The sequence below is a fragment of the Schistosoma haematobium genome, chromosome 2 (genome assembly GCF_000699445.3).
Source record: "Schistosoma haematobium chromosome 2, whole genome shotgun sequence".
NCBI lineage: Eukaryota > Metazoa > Platyhelminthes > Trematoda > Strigeidida > Schistosomatidae > Schistosoma > Schistosoma haematobium.
In genome coordinates, this window is record NC_067197.1 from 16,584,874 (window position 1) to 16,608,343 (window position 23,470).

At 30.6% G+C, this 23,470-nt stretch overlaps 1 protein-coding gene across 1 annotated transcript; it reads right to left on the bottom strand.

The window, feature by feature from the left end:
• Positions 1–191: 191 nt before the first annotated feature.
• Positions 192–22,259, bottom strand: MS3_00006337 (uncharacterized protein; the record flags this gene model as incomplete). The annotated part of the gene is made up of 2 exons (XM_035732302.2): positions 192–2,896; positions 20,702–22,259. The coding sequence occupies 2 exons, from the start codon at positions 22,257–22,259 to the stop codon at positions 192–194; spliced, it is 4,263 nt and encodes a 1,420-aa protein (XP_035587610.2).
• Between the last annotated feature and the right edge of the window lie 1,211 nt (positions 22,260–23,470).

Sequence of the window (23,470 nt, forward strand, 5' to 3'; positions counted from 1 at the left end):
ATAAATTAGAACCGAAAATAAGAGCTGATAAAGCAATGAATATGTTTATGTACACCGGGGGGGGATCGGAGATAATCAAATAGACCAATGAATTACGTAAATAAATAATCTTCAGTAGAAGAGAATTATAATGGAAGTATGAAAAAATAGATTAGAAATTGAATTATTTAACTTGTAAAGTGTTACATATGCTATTTATCATTATTATTATCATTACTAGCATTAGTAGTAATAGTGGTAGTTGTAACAGAAAGAGAAGTAGTACCGGCATTAGTCTTGTTAATATTTCCATGAATAACTGAATTATTTATCATTGAGCATAAAGTTGAAGAATCATTAACACAATCTATTATTGTAGAAGATGATGATGAATAGTAGTTGTCAATATAATCATTCTTATGTTCAACTATTTTATTTCGTTGATCATTTTCTTCTTTATCATGCAATTTATGCTTATCATCTGGATTACAAATATATGAAAATGCACAATTTGAAATATACGGGGAAATTACTGGATCTTTTATTTTATTTTTTGTGAATGTACATTGATTACTGGTATCTTTCTCGTTATCGTTATTAAGAAAACTACTACTACTATTATCATTATTATTATTATTGTTCGATAAGGGAATATTATCAAAATTCTCACAACATTTCATTTGATGATGTACCGTTGAAGGTATACGATCAATACTGTTTATCCTATCTGTCTGATTACTGTTATTATTACTATCATTATTATTGTCTAATGAGTGATGAGTTAATTCATTAGTATTATTATTTATATTAGATGTGATCATTGTTTTATCATTATTTAACATTGACCATCCTAAATAATTTGTAACTGATATCCCATTTCTATTATTTAATGAAAGCCAATTTGATAATGAATTAGCTACAGGAAATTGTACTCCACATGTTAATGTTTCTGATAATGATAAATCCGTAGAACTATTATTATTATTATTATTATTGTCATTCACTTGTAAATTCTCTTTTAATTTATTTTCATTCAGTTGTGAGAATAATGAAATTGTTGATGAACTTGTTTCACAACTTGTCATGATAGTCGGTGTAGAAATTACTGGTACATTTGTAATGGATAAATTATTATGATCATTATTTATTGTTGATAGAATATTACCAGTGCAAGATGTGATCGAATTATTATTACCATTACTACTATTATTATTATTATTGTTTATAAATGAATTATTTGCTGATAAATTAGTTTTAAATAAAATACTACTATTTTCTAAGTCAGAATCAGTTGAGTTCGATTGATGACTAGTTTCTGAATAGACTGAATGTTGTTGTGATTGTTGTGTTAGTAAATTCTCTGATGTTAAATGTTTTTGATGCTGTTGTAAATTATGTATAGATTGTGAATTAGTACTATTATTATTATCATTACATGGATATAAAAGATTTGTCTCAAGTGAATATAAATTATTATATAATTTTGGAGAGGAATTCATTTGTTGCCGTTGAAAATGTTGAGATTCTTGAGGTTGTTGGCTATCGGAATGATATTGATGTGATGATGGTAAGAAACAATATGATCCTTGACGTTGTTGTTGTTGAGTATGATAATAAGGATGTTTTATTAATCCAAAATTTTTTTGAGTTTCCATTAAAAAATCATTTGCATGAAATAAATTTTGAGTATATTCATTCAATGCATATTGTGATGATGAATGTTGTAAATGATCCATTTGTTCTTCATGTTGTTGGTGATGTAAATTAACATATGGATTACTATTATCATTACTAATTACATTGTTATGTAATTCATAAGAGCGATTTAAATTCAATAGATCAGATTTCATCTTTACACTGTCTATATTCATTTCATGTTGTGCTATAATATCTGTTGGAGAAGATGGTGTTATTTGTGATAATGTTGATAAAGACTGTCCAAAATTTAATGATGAATACATACGTGAATTTGATAAAAATGGATCAATATTATGATTGGATGATAGATAAGATAGATTAGTATTTGTTTTCTTATAATTATTATTACGGTTATTTGTTATAGGGAGTTCATTATCCAATTGTCCCCACATAAACGTATCATTACGAAATTGTGAAATATTTTCAGAATGTTGTTGAAATGTTCCTTGAAATTCATTATAATTTAAATTATTTCGTTGGGATTTAAACTCTTTTTCAGTTGGACCACATACTACTGCTGCTAACTGTGACATAAAATCTTTTGAAGATGGTGATCGAATATTAATACTACTACTAGTTATATTAGTAGTTGTAGTTGTATTAACATGTGTAAAACTCTCTGAATCATATTCATTTCTAGTAGAATAATGACGTTTTCTTGAAGCTTTACGTAATAAAAAATCTGAAGTATGTATAGGACTATCTTGAGTTTTTTTTCTCAATTTATTCAGTGTACTAGTACAATTGTTATTATTATTATTGTGATTAGTAGTAGTACTATTACCAGTACAATTATTATTACGTATACAATCAACATTATCTCGATTCATCATAGGATAAAAATAATTTGTAGGATTAACAGAATTATGAGACTCACGTGTTAGAACTTCTGTCATATTCATGTTATTAGTACGTGTACATGTACGTGAATCATTTGTATTAAGTTGATTATTGTCACTATTATTATTATTATTGATTGTATCACTTGAGTTCGAGTGTGTATCATAGTCTGTTGGATTTAATGCATCATTCGGTGATAAATAATGTACACGTAAATGTTTACGTAATGAACTAGGATGTGTATAACTTTTATCACATCCTTTAAATCGACAAAAATATGGTTTATCATTCATATGTACATGCATATGCTTTTTTCTATCGGAACTATTAGCAAATCGACGATCACATCCTTCGAATTCACAAACAAATGGTTTTTCACCTGAATATAAACAATAATTAAAAAAGCGAATGAATAATACAAATAGTTTAGACGATAGAAAAATTGATTTAAATGAGAATTTTAAGAATGAAGAGAAATATCAATTGTAGAAGTCAATAAGTTTGTTGAATATTATTAATTAGATGTTGACTATCAGTCAATTCAAACATAGTTGATTGTAATACAATTGATTAGTATATAATAATTACTTTCATATTTGTTTATTCTGTGGTATTTATTTTATTCTATCCAGTAAACAGATAATGTTGTAGAGTTAGTCGTATATGAAGCTAGTCACATAAAAAATAGCTCCATGATATGGTCTGTGAATACAAAATCAATTGACGTCGGCGAAGATCATGTTGGATAATATTATCCTCAATGATTAAGATCATGAGTCAGTTGAATCTAAACCACCATGGAAAACCTGGAAGCACTGGACGGCCGTTTCGTCCTATTGTGGGACTCCTCAGCAGTGCGCATCCACGACCTCGCCCCCTGCGAGATCCGAACCCAGGACCTACTGGTTCCGCGCGCGAGCACTTAACCACTAGACCACTAAGCCGGCATCCAACGGTGTTAATATCTAACTCCAACTAATCCACGAAATTGAGCGACACATCCACCATTGTCTTCAGTGAGTTACTATCTCACAACAGACCTGGTTGAACTCCACTGGTTACTACTTCTCACTAAAACTCCAGGATATACCTCGTGAAGCCAGTCACTAGTGAGCATATGTCGATTAATATCAGATGGGTTTTGTGGATATTATAGTAATTTCAATCACTACTGAGGAGTCCCACAATAGGACGAAACGGCCGTCAAGGGCTTTCAGGATTTCCATGGTGGTCTAGCTTCAATTGACTCATGATCTTAATCATTGAAATTACTATAATATCCACAAAACCCATCTGATATTAATATTATTTTGTTCATAACTGCAGATATATCTTGTTGATAATAGCTAATCAGCATAAAATTGTAATCTAGAGATTCCTATCAATTGTCTTCAATCAATTAAAATCATTGATTGCAGTTTGTCTATTGAGTTTCGATGTAGAATGACTAAAGTGATTGATTCTATAATAAATAACGTATTCAAACTTGACTGAACTTCATTGTTCTAGTAATTATCGTTTTTCTTGCTTATTTATCTGGTGATTACATAACTTTTCTGTCTTTTATTTATTCATAATATTATCATTCTTCTTTGCATGGAATAACAGTTTTTACTGCCTTAATATGACAAGTTGCTATGTGTCATAAATATATGAATTTTCATAATTTAAATCATAAGTGGATCTCAGTTAGAAAGTAGTTGAAAACATTGAAATATTGAAAAGTCGTTTCGTACGAGTATAAAACTCCCCACAAGTGCCCACATACGATCTCCAATTCACAAATGAGAAATTCCTCAATCTCCAAAAACCCCATCATGCTTATAGTAATCACATGTTTACTGGTGATCGGCTTCGAGATCCAACTCATGGAGTACTACTGAGAAGCCGTGATCATTGAAATTCAATCATACTGTTTGTAAGACGGATACCCACCTCAGCTGATGAATCTAGGTAAATAAAATTATCCGAATTTCACTAGTAGATTATTGTTTAATGGCCTTTAATTTTGTAGGGTAATATGACAGCTACGAACTGTCAGTTTGTCTATTGAATGATATTAACAGTAAACCTTAAGTCTATTATTACTGAGTATTGATTTCTTATATCCAATTACATATCCACTACATTTTAATCAGATTTAATAGACATTTTCTGATGAACCGATATGACCAGTTAAATTCAACTATGTTGAAAGTAAAAGAATGACCTTTGATGTCATTTAATTATAATTGTGTTATTATCTCAAAGTGATCAAGATTTTAAGAAAGTGAACTGGATCAATATTGTCAAGCATTTTATCATACTATCATCTCTATACTAAATAAGGATAAAAACAAGTCATGTACCTATTATTTTTCTTTCTTTTTTTAGTAGTTTTTCATAGGATGTTAGGCAATGATTTGGAAAATTCAGAATACACCACAACAAGACATCATCATCATCATCATTATCTTTAATGTCAAATTAGTCAATTTTTCAGATCATATTGTTTAATATTGTAATGTAAACAGTAGAGTATTGTTTTCTACCTTATTTCATAATGAATTGTTTTATATGAATTATAAATAATATTGTTTCATAAAATGAAAAAATAAGAAAACTAACAACCTTTTGTGGACTAAAAAAAATTACTGAACATTTAAAGTGTGAAAATGAGGGTTCTATGAACATTTACTGCTACATCTAGTTCTTAATTGAACTCATTCATATGTGTTTGTTTTTTTATTTGGAACTAATTTACATGATCAGTAGGTTAAAACAAAATATAATAATAATTGGAACAATTTGTTGATTCTTTTTTTCTCTCATTATAAACTTTTTTTATTAATTGATAATACTAATTTCAAGAAGTATCACTAATAATATGATGTGTGCTAGTTATGTCGACATAAGTAGTATGTAGCGCTAGTCAGGGAGAGAATATTTGGTAGCAAAAAGGTTGGAAGGATTGAAGAGGGAAGAACAGGAACAAAAAGTAATTGATATGTAAATGCAGGAACAATGAAGCCTGAGACAATTAATGAACATTTAGCAAATGAAATATTGGAATATGGTTTTTTTTTCTATTGTACCAAGTAACTCTGCAATTTTGTGCTAAATATAATCAGTTGTCCTCACCTGTGTTCTTCTTCACTACATTTGGTGTCGCTGCCAATGGTATTGAAATAATGTCTTACTACTTATTAATTAAACAGTGGCATGTGTATGTATGTGCATTATCTGTACTTTTTTCCATAGATTTAATTTCAATTAAGTTTTAACACTATTTGAAAATGAATATGACTTATTGTTTTTGATTGAGATCATGAACCGATTGATGTTAGACCACCACTGAAAACCTGGAAGCACTGAACAGCCGTTTCGTCCTGCTGTGGGACTCCTCAGCAGTGCGCATCTCCAATCCCGCTCGCGGAATTCGAACTCAGGGCCTTCAGTCTAGTGCGCGAACGTTTAACCTGTAGACCACTGAGCCAGTATCCAACGGTGTTAATGTACAACTTCAAACAATCTACAAAATTGTTCGACCATCTTCCATCGTCTGAGGTAGATACTTATCTCTATCTGACTTGGATTAGCTCCACTGGTCACGGCTTCTCACTAGAACTCCGAGAATTCCCTCACGAAGCTAGCCACTAGTGAGCACATGGTAATTATCATGATCTCAATCAAAAACTTAATAATCTCCAAAACCCTATACTGATGAATATAATTTAGCTTTCTTTTAAACAATAAATTATAAAACAATATGCAAGAAAATATTACTTTTTGTTACGATTTCTTATTGTTTAATTTTAAATATTAAAATTCAGTTTATTGTGTAAGGAACAAAGTACCCAGTTGACAGTTCTTATTAAATTGGTAAGTATAGTAGTTTATGATTGAGATATTAGTACTAATCTCGTGATTTTTTAAAAATAAAACGCCAAATTATTTAGTTCATTTAAATATACTGATTAGAATAAATAGTTTGTAGGGATATTGTAGTAATTTTGAAGGCATACTTTGTTACAAATTAATATCATTTGGAGAAACAAACTCCCAGCTGAGGAGAAAATTAAGAAAACACGATGAAGGTGAATAGGACATACATTACGGAAATTACCAAACTGCATCAAGGGAAAAGTGCTAACTTGAAATCTTGCAAGGAAACAGAAAAGAGGAAGACTGAATAGCACATTCCGTCGGGAAATAGAAGCAAACATCAAAAGGATGAATAACAACTAGAAAGAACTGGGAAGAATTGTCCAGGACAGAGTTGGATAGAGAATGCTGGTGAGCGGTCTATGCTGCTCCATGAGTGTTAACAGGCGTATGTAAGTAACCACTGTAATAAGACATAAGGCGTCAATGAACATCTAAAAACATCTAAATTTATGAATAAACACAGAATTCCTCAAAATTAAGGGTAATAATTGATAACTCAACTTTGTAGTCAATAAATTATTGAACGGTACATTACTGGACTATTTATTCTAAATGTTTAAATTTTAGGAATCAGACTTTTTGTAAGTTAGCTGTTCATCAGTTCACTTTTTTTTACTTTTTCGACAACTGACGACTAGTAGCTCAGTGGATGAAGCGCTGGACATCCGAAATGAAACAAACTATGTCCAAGTCTCATCGAGAACACCAACGCTGGAATGCAGGTACATTCAGATGGTGAATTCTAAATATGATGAATCCCACAACGAGGATTCCTCTGGTAGTCATAATCCATCCATAACAAAGAAAATGTGACAAAATTACTATGCTGAAGTAATCCTAACAGGGTGCATATATCCCGATAAAGACTGATTATAATCAAAGGGGACATTTAATACAAGGTGACGACGTAAATGTATTCAGAAGTTTAGTTCGATTTAACCTCATCATTTTCATTGTAATAAATTTAGAAAAATATTATCTGCTAGTATTTTAAATTGATTATTATCAATAGTTGAGATCATGAGTCAATTGGAGCTAGACCACCATGGAACACCTGAAAGTACTGGAGTCCCACGATAGGACGAAACTGCCGTCCAGTGCTTTCAGATTTTGCACAGTGGTCTAGATTCAATTGACTCATGATATCAACTATTGAGATTACAATAATATCCAAAAACCCCTTCTGATAATTATCAATAAAACTATAGTCCACAATGCATCAGAGTTGAACAATAATCCTCTTTCTAAATATAGGAGATTTGTAGAGACTCTATAATTTTCATAGTTTAAATTATGAACTAATCTCAGTTAGAAAGTAGTTGAAAACATTGAAATATTGAAAAGTCGTTTCGTACGAGTATAAAACTCCCCACAAGTGCCCACATACAATCTCCAATTCACAAATGAGAAATTCCTCAATCTCCAAAAATCCCATCATGCTTATAGTAATCACATGTTTACTGGTGATCGGCTTCGAGATCCAACTCATGGAGTACTACTGAGAAGCCGTAGTCATCGGAGTTTGATCATGTTGGATGTGAGACAGATACCCACCTCGGACGTTAGATAAGGGGTGGGAGGATGTCGTGAATCGACTGAAGTTAGGCATGTATAGACTCGGACTCTGGTTTAGTGGTTTAGATTCTAAGTATTGGCATGTGAGACAATAAGTGCTGGGTTCTATCCCCTGTGTAAGGATCTTGGATTCGCTCTACTGACGAGTCTCATTACAGCACGAAACAGCTATCCACTGCTTTTGGATTTTCAATGTTATTCTGGGGTCATTTTGTGATTCAAACAGTGAAAATTTTTTATTTGTATCATTCTAATAATTTATAGGTTATTATTTAACCTTCACTCCTTTGAAGTTTTGGAAACATACTACTCCGCAAATTTAACGTTAGTTATATAACTTGGATGCCTAAAAAGTTTGTTATTGAATAAATAAATATTTTTCGTTCTACTTTAAACAACATCACTCTAGCGACAGCTAAAATAATACTGGAGACAGTGAAACAATACACAAATCATTCGCATATATAAGTTGACACTTCTTAGTAGCCTTAATGTGATTAACATAGAAATATTTAGTCACTAGATTGAAGTAGAAAATAATTCCCCATTCATTTATTTCAAGCAATTTATAATATTATTAGAGCCCACGAATGACAATACCGTTATATAGTAAGTAATATTAACTTATTGAATCTGATGTTTTCAACCAGAGAATCACCACAAATAAGTTATCACTATACTAGGAAACCTTCAAAATACCTAGTGTTTTAGTTTTTCTAACAAGTTATAATTCTGACGAAGAAGAAGAAAGCTCGGAGTAATTTCTTTCCAGTTCGTATCAATTTCCCCCTTAGTTTTCTATTTATTATGTCTCAAGGTTATACTTGATTTCTGACAAATATCAAAGGTTTACTGAATTCCTATCTTCTGTCTTCAGTAACATAAAAAAGATTTGTCAAGCTTTCCAGAACATATAGATTCTAATCATATTATGCAATATTTCAAATCCTCTGTAATTCGGAAAAATCGTATAGAATTTCAAAATGAAATACACTTTCTTAGGCTATCAATCATAAGAGTTTAATATATTGAGTAGAAATAAAAATAAGTTTCAAATCATAATGAAACAGTCGTCGTATCTTCTATTGGATTCAGTGATATATCCATACATATAAATGCTCAATTTAAAAGAAAAAAACCGAACATTTATTCTTTGAGAACTGGCGGATAACTTTAACAATGACTACTTTATTATTGGGATAGAAAAAAAGCGATTAAATCCTTGAAATTATAGACAAATTTATTTTTAATCATATTAGGCATTCGAGTATGTGATAATTCACGTATACGATATCATACATCCTTTCAATCTAAATACCTAAGTTAACTTATGAGTGGAATTTCTTGAAGTGTGGAAAAAAACTATCATTTCATGAATAGATATTTATTTACTATGTTGAGTATGATTTATAGATATATATATGAGTTAGCCTCCAAATGAATAGGGATTTAAATGTACACACTCACAAACATTGTACATTCACAGTTTAATTAATCATTTAGTGATCTTTAAAAAGAAAACAATGCATGTGTATCAAATGAAACAGTGATCTACAAAGATTCCCTTTTTATCTAATCCCAATTGGGATTTATATGTTCTAGTTTAAAGTGTGATCTCTTCTATTTTTTGTCTTATAAATAAACCCTATAATTAAATAATAATATAAATATATACTTTACTGAAGGATGTTATTCTTCAACAATATTTCAATCATATTTTAGTCTATCTATTATGGATATACAAATAATCTTCCTTGAAGTTGTCGAACGAGATAATTAAGTTGCTAGAAATTTATTTTTAATTTAATTTTAATGTTCTGGTTTCTTATTCTTAAAAAAAAGATTTCATACTCCTACCCATTGTGAAGTTTAATAATGTAATTTGAAATTGTCGAATATATTATCCATTACATTAATCTATAACATGTGAGAATCTGTAACCTGTAAGCTTCATGATGAAATGTACCGGTGTTTTATATGAATATCGTTACATTTAGTATTGAATTATGAAAAGGTACAATTATCCCCAATTCTAGTCTTCTGAATTCTTCATGTCCATTATTTTCTTTCGAAATTTATTTCACTGGATTATACTCCTTGAATAACATTTTCAAACCCTAATCTTTCCCATTACTGCTTATACTCTTACTACCTCTACCAATACGGAATTTGAATAGACAACTGTATTTCTGTGCTAATGGGGTGTGGCAACTCAAACTGATGTACGTACGTACGAAGTTCCACGTCGTTACTGATTGACTGATCTAATTATTCTATGTTTGAAAAATAGTGATTGCTTGTTAGATAATCATAAATTTACTTACTGTTTTGTCTGTAAGTAAGTGAATTGTAATATTTTTATAAAGTTGACGTTATTCATAAGGTGTTATTCAAATCATTCAAATGTCTTTCAAATTACTCATAAATTACATCGTACTGAGTTATAACATTTGGTGAAAAGGTTAAAAAGAAATCACTATGATACAGTCCCATTCATTACGTACTTTTATGCAAGTATTGAATTTAGCATAGATTAATATATGTCATCTTTTGATCTTGTTTGTTAGCTTTAAATTAAACTTTTTTCCAAGAAGGTTAGATAGTGGTTAAGAATGAAATCCAAGATGTATGTTTCACTTTACTTAAAACTCGTCAACTGCATTACAGTTATGATGTTCACATTATAATTTAAGCCCAGTAGATTTACATTTTAAATTTCCAACACTTAAGGCAATCAGATAATTAGTCCAGATAACCAACGATTTGTGCAACGGATGTGAATTTTATTTGTAATGGATTTTAGTTCTTTGCTCTTTATTCTAAGAATTTAAATTAATCAGTCTTTGTTAACAGTGGCCGAATGTTAGTTACCAACCAACTTTATTCAAAAAATTTGACTCAATAGAAATATCGAAGCAATCTGTTTAGGATGCACATGTGTTAGTAGTGACTGATCATTTGCAAACCTTAACACTAATAACGGAAAACTACAATGCCTTACAGATATATTTCTCTTATTTAGCCTTTTATACCAGTTTTTTCAGTTCTACTCCTCATCTAACTATTTCCTTCTTCTTGTTCATGTACACTTATTAATTGTTTAATATTTATTGTTAACTCAGTAGTGACTAGTATGATGTATACCAAGTCCTTCTTTGTACTGATCGGATTATATCTATCAAATCGCAATGTGGTCACTAGTCTGAATGACTCGATTATGTTGAGATGTAAGGTGATGTCTGAAGGTAATCGATAGGAAACCCCGGACCTAGGTTTCGGGCTATTTGGCACTCGTTAGAAAGGCGTATCTGTAGTTTCGAGAGAACTGACATGTTCGATCACTGTCAACCAGCTTCACACTAATTGACATGACCAATGTGTTATTCGAGTAATGATAAACTTCTTGTAGGACTGAAATTGATATCTACAATTGATTGGTGGCCATGTATGTAGTGTAATATGAATGTGCTGGTGATGTATAAATGAAATAAATACCGAGTTAATTAATAAACTAAAAATTTTCTTAGGTTACGTAATAGACTGATCTTAGACAGTCGGTGAAAACCAGGAGGCAACGAAAGACTGTTTAACAATTTTTACAAACCCTTTATAGCAGTGATAATCATGTACTAACTAATGATTTACATTGAAAGTTGATTTTTTTATGTTCTAGAGTGGAGCCATGACAAGTGAGTGTTAATCACTAATAACATTAAAAAATGTCTTAGAGATATCCCGAGTGAAATAAAGTTAGGAATCCTAACCGACTAAGTGCTAACTCATTTGAGGATCAAGCACTCTCCATGAGATCGAAAGGCCCTGGATTTGATCCCCAGTGAGCTAGTGAATGTGCTGAGGAGTCATATATCAAAGTGAAACAGCTATCCAATGTTTATTGTTTTAAAATTCCTATCTAACTAAAATTAGCATAAGAGGCGAAAGTCTGCCAAAATATGTTTTATGGTAAAAATTTTAGTACTATAGTTGAGAATGTTCTCATATTCTGGCAGAATGGTAATATTGATTATTACGTAATAATCTAACTCTGAAGTAAATTATTGATAGTTACCGAAGCAATATTTCTGTTTGTCGACCAATGTTTTTTTTTAATTTTTTTAATCAGTAGCTGCATATCTCATATTCTCCTGACAAAATTTCACATTGTAGCGAGTAAATGCATTCATATACAAACTTCAAAAGTGTTCACCACCACTGTAAGTTACAGAAATCTCATGAAATTTTCCATGATTATTGATACTAAAAGAAGAGCAGAGGGGAAACTGGAAAAGGGAGACAATGACAATGAAAAAACAAGAAAACTACAAACAAGGGGAAAAAATTTACTCATCTACACATACAAATTGTAACAGACAAAAGAGGTGAGTAAAATTTAATTTCGAGTAGAGAACTTCATTAAAGAATAGACTGAATATACATAAAATAAGAGTCAAATGGAATTTGAGTAGGTGCGAAAATATTTTCAGGATATTATTAAAACAAATGAATGGTTATATTTTTTTCAGTTAAAACTAAAAGAAAGCATCAGTTGTGAGTTAAGTTTACAATCTTATTTGGTTTCTCACTATATTTATTATTATTATTATTATTATTATTATGGTAAGCTCTGTGCGAAATGACGCAATTTTTAATTGCATTCACAACAGGAACTAATATGTAATCATTTCTTTTTCCTAATATTGTTTTTCTTATCAACATTTTTTTAGGTATAACAAATGAATCAATTCAAGGGAGAATATTCATCATATTAAAGAAATGACAATTTTTTTCCTCTTTAATACGAAAGAACAAATTCTGAATGTACAAACTATGAAACTTACTTTATACAATTATTTTTTAATTATTTTCTTGAGGGCTAATAATTTCCTGTTGTTAATATACAGAACCATAATTGATCAGTTTCTGTTACTTTATGTACATTCTGAGCGGATTGTCTCGAATAGGGTGAATTTCGAAAAGTGAGTTGAGCAGTAATTTATTGACTATTCAAGAAGTATGTTGCTCTGAATCACAGATATTGACTGAAACTGAAATTGCTGATCACTAGATGATATGTCACAAACTGAATATTTGTTGCCTAACTTGAGATCTGAAGATCATGTGTTAAGCGTCGCGCACTACATGGGGAGCTCCCAATAATGGAAAAAAACAGCGATCTAATGTCCTCTGGTTTTCTATAGTTCGAAAAATAATGTCAGCTAAGGACGGGATTCACCTCGTAATTACTATACGAGTTAAAAGACTTGGAAAATGCTGGAACAACGTAATGGGTAATACATAAATGATTCAGTTGTTTTAATATTTATATACACAAGATGTTCCTATAGGATGTTTTCATTTCCAAATAACTAACTTTTCAGTAAATCATCTCTGATATGAAATATGCAGTATTTTAACTAAGATTCGTTATTTCCGCGATATTTGTCTATCATACCAAATTGATTAACTCCAATTAATTAACAAGAAACAAAATGAAGTATGAATAATGTGAATTCTATTAATCCATCAAACAAACACTTTTAAATAGTTAATCTAGGCAATATTATCCGAATGATAAATCAGTAAGAAATAACAGTCTAAAGAGAGATGTTTAGGTCAACTTTTGTCAAGTAACGGATTATTAAAAGTCACGGAAAAGCGATTAATTGTTACCCTCTCATTTCGGAACTTAACAGTGATCAATATGGTTAACCTCAGGTTTTTCTGATGTCTGGTGAAGAAAAATTCGTTTCAATTTAAAAACCACTGACAACTAAGAAATGCTGGATTAATTTCCAAAATTATCACCAGTTAGCACTAAAGACTTCATATAGAATAATGATTACCGTAAAAATGTAAAAATTTTAGGTTTGATCGCGTGTGATGTCGAAAGTGAATCGCACTGAGTTGCCTCTTTAAAAAATGAGGAACAGTCAACCACTACTCCGTCATTTTCAATCCCAGTTTACCAAATGATGTTCTTCCATGATAGAAGTACTTAGTAAAAATCAATATTCTTCACAAATTTAACGTAACCCAAAACTTACGTTAGCGTTTAATTAAATAGAAATCTTTGCTTAATACTTATCACTTGACTAACAATATAATTAATAAATCAGAGAATAATTTCATATTGTTGCTATCTCTTTAAAACTTAGTGATAGCTACTACTACTAATAATGATAGCCATAATAAAACTAACTAAATTTCTGCTTTAAAATGACTTATTTTAAGCACAGTAGTACCACAAACTAAAAATACAAGGTATAAAGTAGTTTAAGGTTATTTTTTTCTAAAAGAGAGAACAATTTGCTTTTATTTTCAATAATAATAATCAGATTAAATGGTTATCGTTAAGAAATTTTTCATTCTAAGATGTACTTCGAATTTTTTTTTGCTCTTTTTTTATTCGTTAATTAGACTCCCTACCGGGAATCTATGATGATTAGAAAGTGGTGGGGGTTGAATTTAATTTTCGTATATAAAAATATGAGTGTTAGTGTTTGTGTGTAATGTTTGTCTAGTTATTCAAAATAGTGCTATTGTAAATACGAGAATGTATTCGCTTAGATTTATATCTTTATGGAATGCAAGAGTATGTGCATGTGTGTATGTGTATGGTTCGTGTGAGTTGTTAGCACAATAACACAAATTAGAAGAAATTTTAAATTCATGATGGTTTGTAATTTAGTATTAATTAAAATAAGTGTATTTTATTTTTTTTTTACAAAAAGTTGAATTGAATATTTTGGCGATAGAATTATTAGTAGTATTTAAAGTGATAGTAGAAGTAGAGGCAAAAAAAATATTTTTCAAGTCAATCAACAGCATGTTCATTTCGATAATCATGGAGATTAGTTTACGAAAAAGAATGATTTTAATCTTGATTTGATATTAAGTGAAGTAACAAATGAAAATCATTGATTACTAGACTGATGTTTCTTCTTTATTCGAAGCTCTCATCAACAGTCCCCACTTATGAATCTAAACCGAATTGAAGTAATGACTAATAATTGATAAATCATGCGAGAGGTACTCGGGTATCAGGGTTAATACTGTTATCCGATTGCTCACACCAAAGTATCTAGGCGGATGCGAGCCTCAGGGGTTAGTGGTCGAGATTCGGACATCTTAACCAATTGACTACCCCTTTCACAACTCATGATGAGTACAGTATTATTTAGTTGCTAAATTGTAACTAAATAGCTTTTTTTAACTTCAAGTATTTTATGATATGATGTAACGTCTCAGTAGTTCATTAGCCGATACCAGTTCTTAAATAAAAACCTTCTTCAAAGGCATGCTGAAAGCGAAAGAAAAGTAGCTTCCTTTCAATCGTCGTTTATGATTGATATTTAGATTATTTCAGATTAGGGAACGTTGGTGTTATGTCCCGACAAGAATAATGAATAATAAATTTAGGGATCTACTGATGGACCAATACTAAACGTATATTTATATTGTATAATTATTAAGTAACTAAATTATGCATATTCATATTCCTCTTATTGTAAGCTTTATTTTGACCCATAAACTATTATTATACGTTCTACCATTCTTGAGTTTAACCCAGTATATTAATTACTACCTCCCTCATTCACAGCCACATTGGGCTAATTCTTGTACAAATATTGTTTCATATTTTATTGATACTTTGTGGTTTGTTTGATTGGTATATAAACTCAGTATGTTTGAAATATAATGGTTCATATTGCAGAGGCTGAGGCAAGTGTTCTGGACTTCACTGGCTGAGCTAGGCGGAAAGCAGGATCAATCAGGACTCTAGGCTGCTCGTACGTGCTTTACACGTCCTTGGTCCGATCGATAATTCGCTGCTTCTAATTGGCGGCTTTGGGCTATAACAGTTGGGCCGTTACGAAATTATTACTATTTAATACATCCATAATCTTAAATGTAAATAAACATTCAATTTTAATTTATTACACGTTAAGTATATATATCATGCATATAATCTTTTTTGAAAACCTAACTTTCATCTAGACGTGAATTGAAAAAAGAACTTAGTTAATTTTCTCATAATACTGAAAGTAATTTAGTTGATGTCACTTGTAATTAGCATTATGAATGACAGTCATGAAAATAAATATCAGTTACAATGAATTAGAACGGCAAACTATATTATAAATCTGATGGAACAAACGAACTAACAATTAGCACTACATGAAATATCGTTATATACCATTAAATGTTTGCTAAGTATAAAATAATTTATTAATATTTCTGTGGAATGCCATACCGTGTAATTAGAATATTTTAAGCGAATACTTTTAATAACTACAGAGAAGTAACTGTATTATATTGACGGCTGGTTCATAATATACACTAACTACTTTAGTCACATCGGCTGACTATTTAATAGTAAGTCAAATTTAAACAATACTGACAAACTGGATGAATTGATATACTAAGTGCGTTGGGACGGTGTGGAGAAGCAAGACGTGGAGTCCAAAGGCTCTAAAGGAGCCGAAGAGATTCCATCTAATCAGAATGTGATAGAGCCTTCTAGAATATCAACGTGGTATGCTACGAGTGGACGACAGCATAACTCGCCTCCTTGTGGATTGGCTGAACTATAATGATGTTATAGCCAACGCTAATAACTATAAATACACATGTTTTTTTGTACATGATCACTTCCCCTGTTTTTTCTGTCTCCTGATTTTACAACTTTGGGATTCTACACGTTCGAGTGCTATTAGCTGTATATCATATTCTTGCGTAATCAAGCAAGGGACTTAACAGATAAGGTGGTTTTTGTAAAGTCTGAAAGTTGTTCTCTCCACAAATTAACGTTTAACAAAAAATTAATATGATGTCAGAATAAAACTTAGTGATTCAATCCCATATTTTTTATCTTTCAATTTGTTAGTTAAAACATCCATGTCAAGGTTTAGTTATAGAAAAAATTTTAAACCATTATGGGAAAATTATTCGATGTTCCTTTATTCTTTAACATTTATTTAGATAACAACATTATTCCTTGGTGTAAATTTTGTTTAAAAATTAAAACTGATTAACATTTCACTTTAGAACTTTCAAATTTATTTAATTATGTTACTTGCCCTCTTAGAAATTATATTTATTCACTTGAGTATTCTTGTATTATTTTACTGACTGAACATTTTAGCAGATGTGGAGTTACAATGTGAAGAATTAGTTTGTTGAGATGGAAAAAAGTGAGTTACTTAGTCGTTTCATATGTCGGTAAACCGATAAGAAGTTTTGTTTATTTTCCAATAACAACACATTTACCTTTAAGTACTTAGAACATATCAACATGTTAGAGACTAAACTGATAACAATAATACATAGAAATATACTGTGTGTTCTTTTTTTTTATTATTAAAAATGTTCTGCTTCACACAACAGGTCATTTAAAGAATTTACACTAATCACCATTATATTTTTGCGGTTTCTCTCTGTCTCCGTCTCTGATAAGATCAATTCTAATCTTAATTTATAGACTACAATTTAAATAAACTGAATAGATCAGTTAATTTATTTGATCATTTGATTACACCTGTTCATAATGTGAGTACAATATTCAATGGAAAAATAAAAAAATAAAAAAAGATGGGTCATACAACTAACAAGAATGTGTTGATAAATTTTTAACTACCACTACTACTACACCCCCCCACACACACAAAGAAATACAATTTGTAGTTGAGGTGATCACAATCTATTATCGACCCTTTTTTGTATCAATTGAGAAAAACCAATTTTTCCTTAAATATTTACGTAGTTTTTTTTGTCAATATTTCTATTGACTACCATTTATTGAAACGATTTAACAGGAAGTTTTTAGTTTTGAAAGATCACAATGAAATAAACAAAGGAAATGGCGAATTGTTTAAGATAAGGAAAAGTTAAAATTAAATACACTAATACTTTAAAGAATATAAAAGTCTACGTAGAAAATGATGGAAAAGTGAAATTGTATTGTTCAATCTAACAGGTGCCACTTTTTTTTATTTCATTGATAAATTATATAAAAAGAAACTATGACTGACATATGGAAATATAAAAAATCTATATAGCATATAGCTGTAGAATGTCTTACTAGAATCATTCAATACATCTCAGTAACTATGTATTCGGTTTATGTACTAAGTTGTTCTTTTTTGTATAAGGGCTACTGATACTATCTCATTGATCAAATGAAAGTAAATAGCTAGCGGGGAACTAAATTACACTGTAGAAAATATTTGCTTTAATCATTGAAATTGTAAACCACTATAATAAAATTTGTTGAATTGAATATTCGATTATAACTAAATATTGTACAAGATTTCAAAAACATGTACTTGATTTCATTGAAAGTGTATAAATTATATTGTAATAAACAAATAATTTTCCCATTGAAATCATGAATCGATGAATGTTAGACCACCATTGAAAACCTGAAAGCACTGGACAGCCATTTCATCTTATTGTGAGACTTCTCAGCAGTGTGTATCCACGACTCCTCACGTGCGGTTCGTAACGATGTCCTTTAGTCTCGCCCGCGAAGGCTTAACCTACTAGACCATTGAGCCAGAATCCGATGGTGTTAATGTCTAATTTCAACCAATCCATGAAATTGCGTGACGATCTTTCATTTTCTGAGGTAGATACCTATCTCTACTTGGCACGGATTAGCTCCGCTTGAATCTTAACACCGTTGGATGCCGGCTCAGTGGCCTAGAGGTTAGGTGTTCATGGGAGAGACTGAAGGTCCTGGACACGAATCTCGCGTGAGGAATCGTGAATGCACACTGCTGAGAAGTCCTAAGCTAAGACGAAACGGATGTCTAGTGCTTCCAGGTATTAACGGTTATGGTTGAAGAGTTGTAAAGAATTTTAAAATCTTACTTTTTTCATACTGCGTATTCACTATTTTTGCTTGATTTACCATTAAATTTATGATGAGAAGTGACAGTTTAAGTACTTAGAATATTTTTCATAGTTTCTCATAAAAATTATAGTGATTCACTGAATAAATGAACATCATAATGTGCTAGTGAGCCAATATTATTGAAATAGAGACACAGAAAGAAACTGATGAAAATCAAAATAGTTACTTGTTAAGTTAATGACTATATTTATGGATATATATATTGATGAATACTAGCTCAAATCAACCTTAAGATCTTAGATTCAACCTCCAATTTGGTAATGAGAACTCCGATTAAAACAAAACATTTATCCATTACTTACTAGTTTTCTGTGGTTGTTTAACTAGAATCAGTATGTAATGTTAAAATTAGACATTCATTATTTCTTTCGAAAATCCTACATTCTCACTTCTGGATTTATTTTTACCGTAGTTTTTTGTTTTGATTAAGTAGAATGAGTATTATCAAGACGATTTATCACGTGTTTATGTGTTACAAATAAGTGATAAATTATTGTAATTAATCCATAATAAAAAGGAATTTTTTGAGAAGATATAAAAAAACCCAGCATGAATCACCAATAATAGTAATAATAATAATGATAGTGAATGGTACTTAATGTCATGAACACTATTTCTGAGTAGTTTACTCAAACTCAATCGATTTGCATTGAATGTCGATGATTGTGGTGGAAAATAATAATTTGTAATAAATACTCTGTATTATTAACGTAACATAAACTGAATTATTGAGAACTGAGTGTTGTTTTTTTAATGTCAGTTGATTGTAAGAAAACAAAAAAAAACGAGAAAAGTATGCTCATTGTATATTAAGAATTACATTTTTCTGTTGTAATTGATCAGTTTGTATTGATGTACATGTGTATCCTTAATAGACTGCCTTAATAATACCTATTATTTACGACTTTTGTTTAGCATACACTAATCTTAGTATAAACAGTAAAATTGCAATGCTGACATTCAGTTTACAATTCTTAAATAAATGTGATAATTATGTGTTCTGAGAAGACCGTGATAATCTATCATCGCTTTGTACGGATATATACAATTGTGCTTGGTTGTGAAATGCTTAGAAAATTGGGGTATTATGGTTTTCTACTGATAAGTGAATCGTTTAAAATTTGTAAAAATCATTTATCTATATTCACTGGTAAGTCTAATGAGTATGTCTTTATTTAAACTCATGAATAAGTATATAATTTGGATTAAAATTAAAATAATACTTCGTTGATACAATGAGAGGGTAAGGTTAGTCAGACCTATGCAGTGAATTTTGTACAATCATATAAATATAGATTATTATCGTCACAGGCTTACATGATTTGAACGAAAACAGACCTGGACAATGTCTTTGCTCTAGCCTGGGACTATTTATAAGTTTCGGATAAAAGGTTATATAATTTTAGGACTACAATTTATTTGTGAAAGTGGTTTTCTCTGAACTCACAAACTATCAGTCTCAAATAAGGTAAATACTTATTATTATTATTATTATTATTATTATTATTATTATATTTTTCTTGTAAATAGCTTATTCAGTAAGGACTGATTAATATATGTAGCTCCAAAACACACTCTAAGTATGAGTGCTAGTGATATTACTTGGTGACCTAGATCAAAGTCTGTGGTACGAGGTACCAACTTGCTACTATATATCTGAAATCCGAAAGTCTTAACAATTAAACCTATACCGTAACTTAATATACACATAACATAAACTTAGTATTAAGCAAAATAGAATAAAAATATAACAATAATATAACATACCAGTATGTGTTCTTTTATGAATTTTTAAATTTTCACTACGTGCAAATACTTTCATACATCCACTAAATGGACATGGAAATGGTTTTTCACCAGTATGTACACGAATATGATTAACTAATTTATATTTTGCTTTAAATGGTTTACCATCTCGTATACAATCTTTCCAATAACATGTATGATCTAATTGTTCTGGCCCACCAACATGTTCTAAAGTTATATGATTAACTATTTCTGTAACTGAATCAAACACTCTAGAACATGGTTTCGGTATAGAACCAGGTATTGTAGGTACTGGATCAATCCATTGACAATAATATAATTCGTTATTGATTAAACTTCTTACTTCACCAGTTGGTACAGATGTCAATGTAGTGGAAGCTATATGTTGATTCATTGACAAACGATTAGATAAAATACGTTGTGGTATATTATATAATTCACATGTTGCAGAAGGTAAACAAGATGATGTCGATACAGAAGAATAGGTTGGTAATGGAAAATTGGTCTCTGAAATATGACTATTTACATTAACATGTGATGAAATTGGAGTAGACGTTAAATAATTTGTTGATTTTATACGTCCTGTTGTTTTATTACATATATTTGAATTATTATTATTATTATCATCGTTATTATTATTATTTCCTAAATGTCTGTCATTTAAATGACGACAAAGTTGTGCTGTATTTGATCCTGAAGGGGATAACATCATTGATGGTTGTGTATAATCAAAAGATGTTGAATGGACAGCCACGGCAGCTGCTGCTGCAGCAGCTGCCATCCCTGTTGAATATGAAGATAAAAAATTTGTTGAATATTGAGCACTAATAATTGATTGAGGCCATACATTTGCCACTGAAGTATCACATGATCCAGTCGATTGTGAAGTATCCAATAAATCTTCATTCAATGTCGGTGGGGTAACATAACATTGAGGATATAATAATTTTAAATGATTCGCACTAATTGATTCTTTTGAAGAGTTTATTTGTTGTAAACGATTCAATGAATGATATGAATTTGAATTAATAAAATTTTTATTATTACTTGTCTGATTTGATAAATAAGATAGAGCATAATTTAAATGTCCACGATTATTATAATCGATTGCTGTTTCGGGCATTAAAGTTGAAGAGGATATCGAAGTAGATGAGGATGAGGACGATGACAACGTGGACGCTGTTGACAGTGAGTTAGTTGTATATGGTGCAATAGTTGGAAATAAACTGTCAGTATCAGTTACATGTCTAGATTCATTTGATAACTGATAATTTTCAATAATAGGTACATTCTCTATGTAATTAGACGGTGCTGCTCCTGATCCGGTCTGTGGTGGTGGTGGGGTTGTTGTAATAATCTGTGACAACTCCCGATGTTGTTGTTGGTGGTGGTGATGATGGTGATGGTGTTGATGAGTTGATTGTGATACCGTATCATTTGGATAATAATGAGAATAAATCAATGGTGTATTTGATAAATGGGAAGTTTGCGATCTTAAATGGGATTGTGACTGAGTATTTACCCCAGGTGGCAAAACATTGTATAATTGTGTGTGCATCTTGTCGTTATCTGTTTTTTGTTTGTTTTACTGTCGTTGAATATATCTGAAGGGGGAAATCGATATCGAAAAAATTGAATTAGTTATTAACTGTCTGTACGCGTGTTTTGACCTATTTTAGAAAAGATACTCGGTTGGAATTGTATTCAATTAATATTAATCAGTATGAAACATGTTAGGGTCTTTTGGAACCCTACTGAATGATCGACAGGTTGTCTAATATAAAATAGAGGCCATAAATTATTTTAAATTGTTGCCTATTTAATACCACGTGGTTTCTTCGCCGTTGGTAATTTTCTGTATTCAAATGAACGGGAAATATATTCGTATATAATTATAGTTGACAAAGCCTTGACGACAGAAACTCCAGTGATATTATTACTCACCAGGATGTAGTACACTTGTAAAACCAAAAGAATATGCTTCTTGAAGCCCCCTTACCGCGTAGTCAAGTAGTACACTGTCCGGGAGGTTTTGATTGCACGCTGAGTGATGACACTTTGCAAATGGTCAGCTTTATTCCCTGCTGCGCCTGGTATCAACAGATTTATCAGTGATGTATTGTGAATACAATTTGACTTTAAGTTTGCGAATATTTGTTACCTGTCTATCAGGTAGCCATATCTGATTAGGATGCTGTTATGCTATAGGTCAAAAATATTTAACCACCTACTACAAAAAAAATAACGAATCATTATCATGTCCCAAAATATATTAGGGTGGTATGTCTGATATGCCACCTACAGTGAATATAATTAAGGGGTAGACAAAAATAGTTTATACGGTGTTTTATATTTGACTGTTTTAGTATGATAATAATACTGTAATCTAGCCGTAAAATACTATGAAATGATTGGCAGGAATAATGTGGATTAGTAATAGAATGTAAATATAAAATCAAAAATAAAGGTAAGAAAGCCACAAATTGATTTGGTCATGTGATTGGTGGACCAAATTCATGATGCTATTGGTGACTTATGTTAGTAAAAATCTGATTGGTTAAAATGTTAATTACCCTAAAATAATGTTAATTTAATAATGATAAAGTAGGTAGAAAATTAATTATTTTGTCTCGTATATTGATTCTACCCTCTTAATTATGTAAAATATTATTTTTCTCATATGTACTTGTATTTGACAATGTACTTGAAATTTCCAAAACAACAGTTATAAAGAGTATTGTGAAAATCACATTTTATGTCATAGGACAG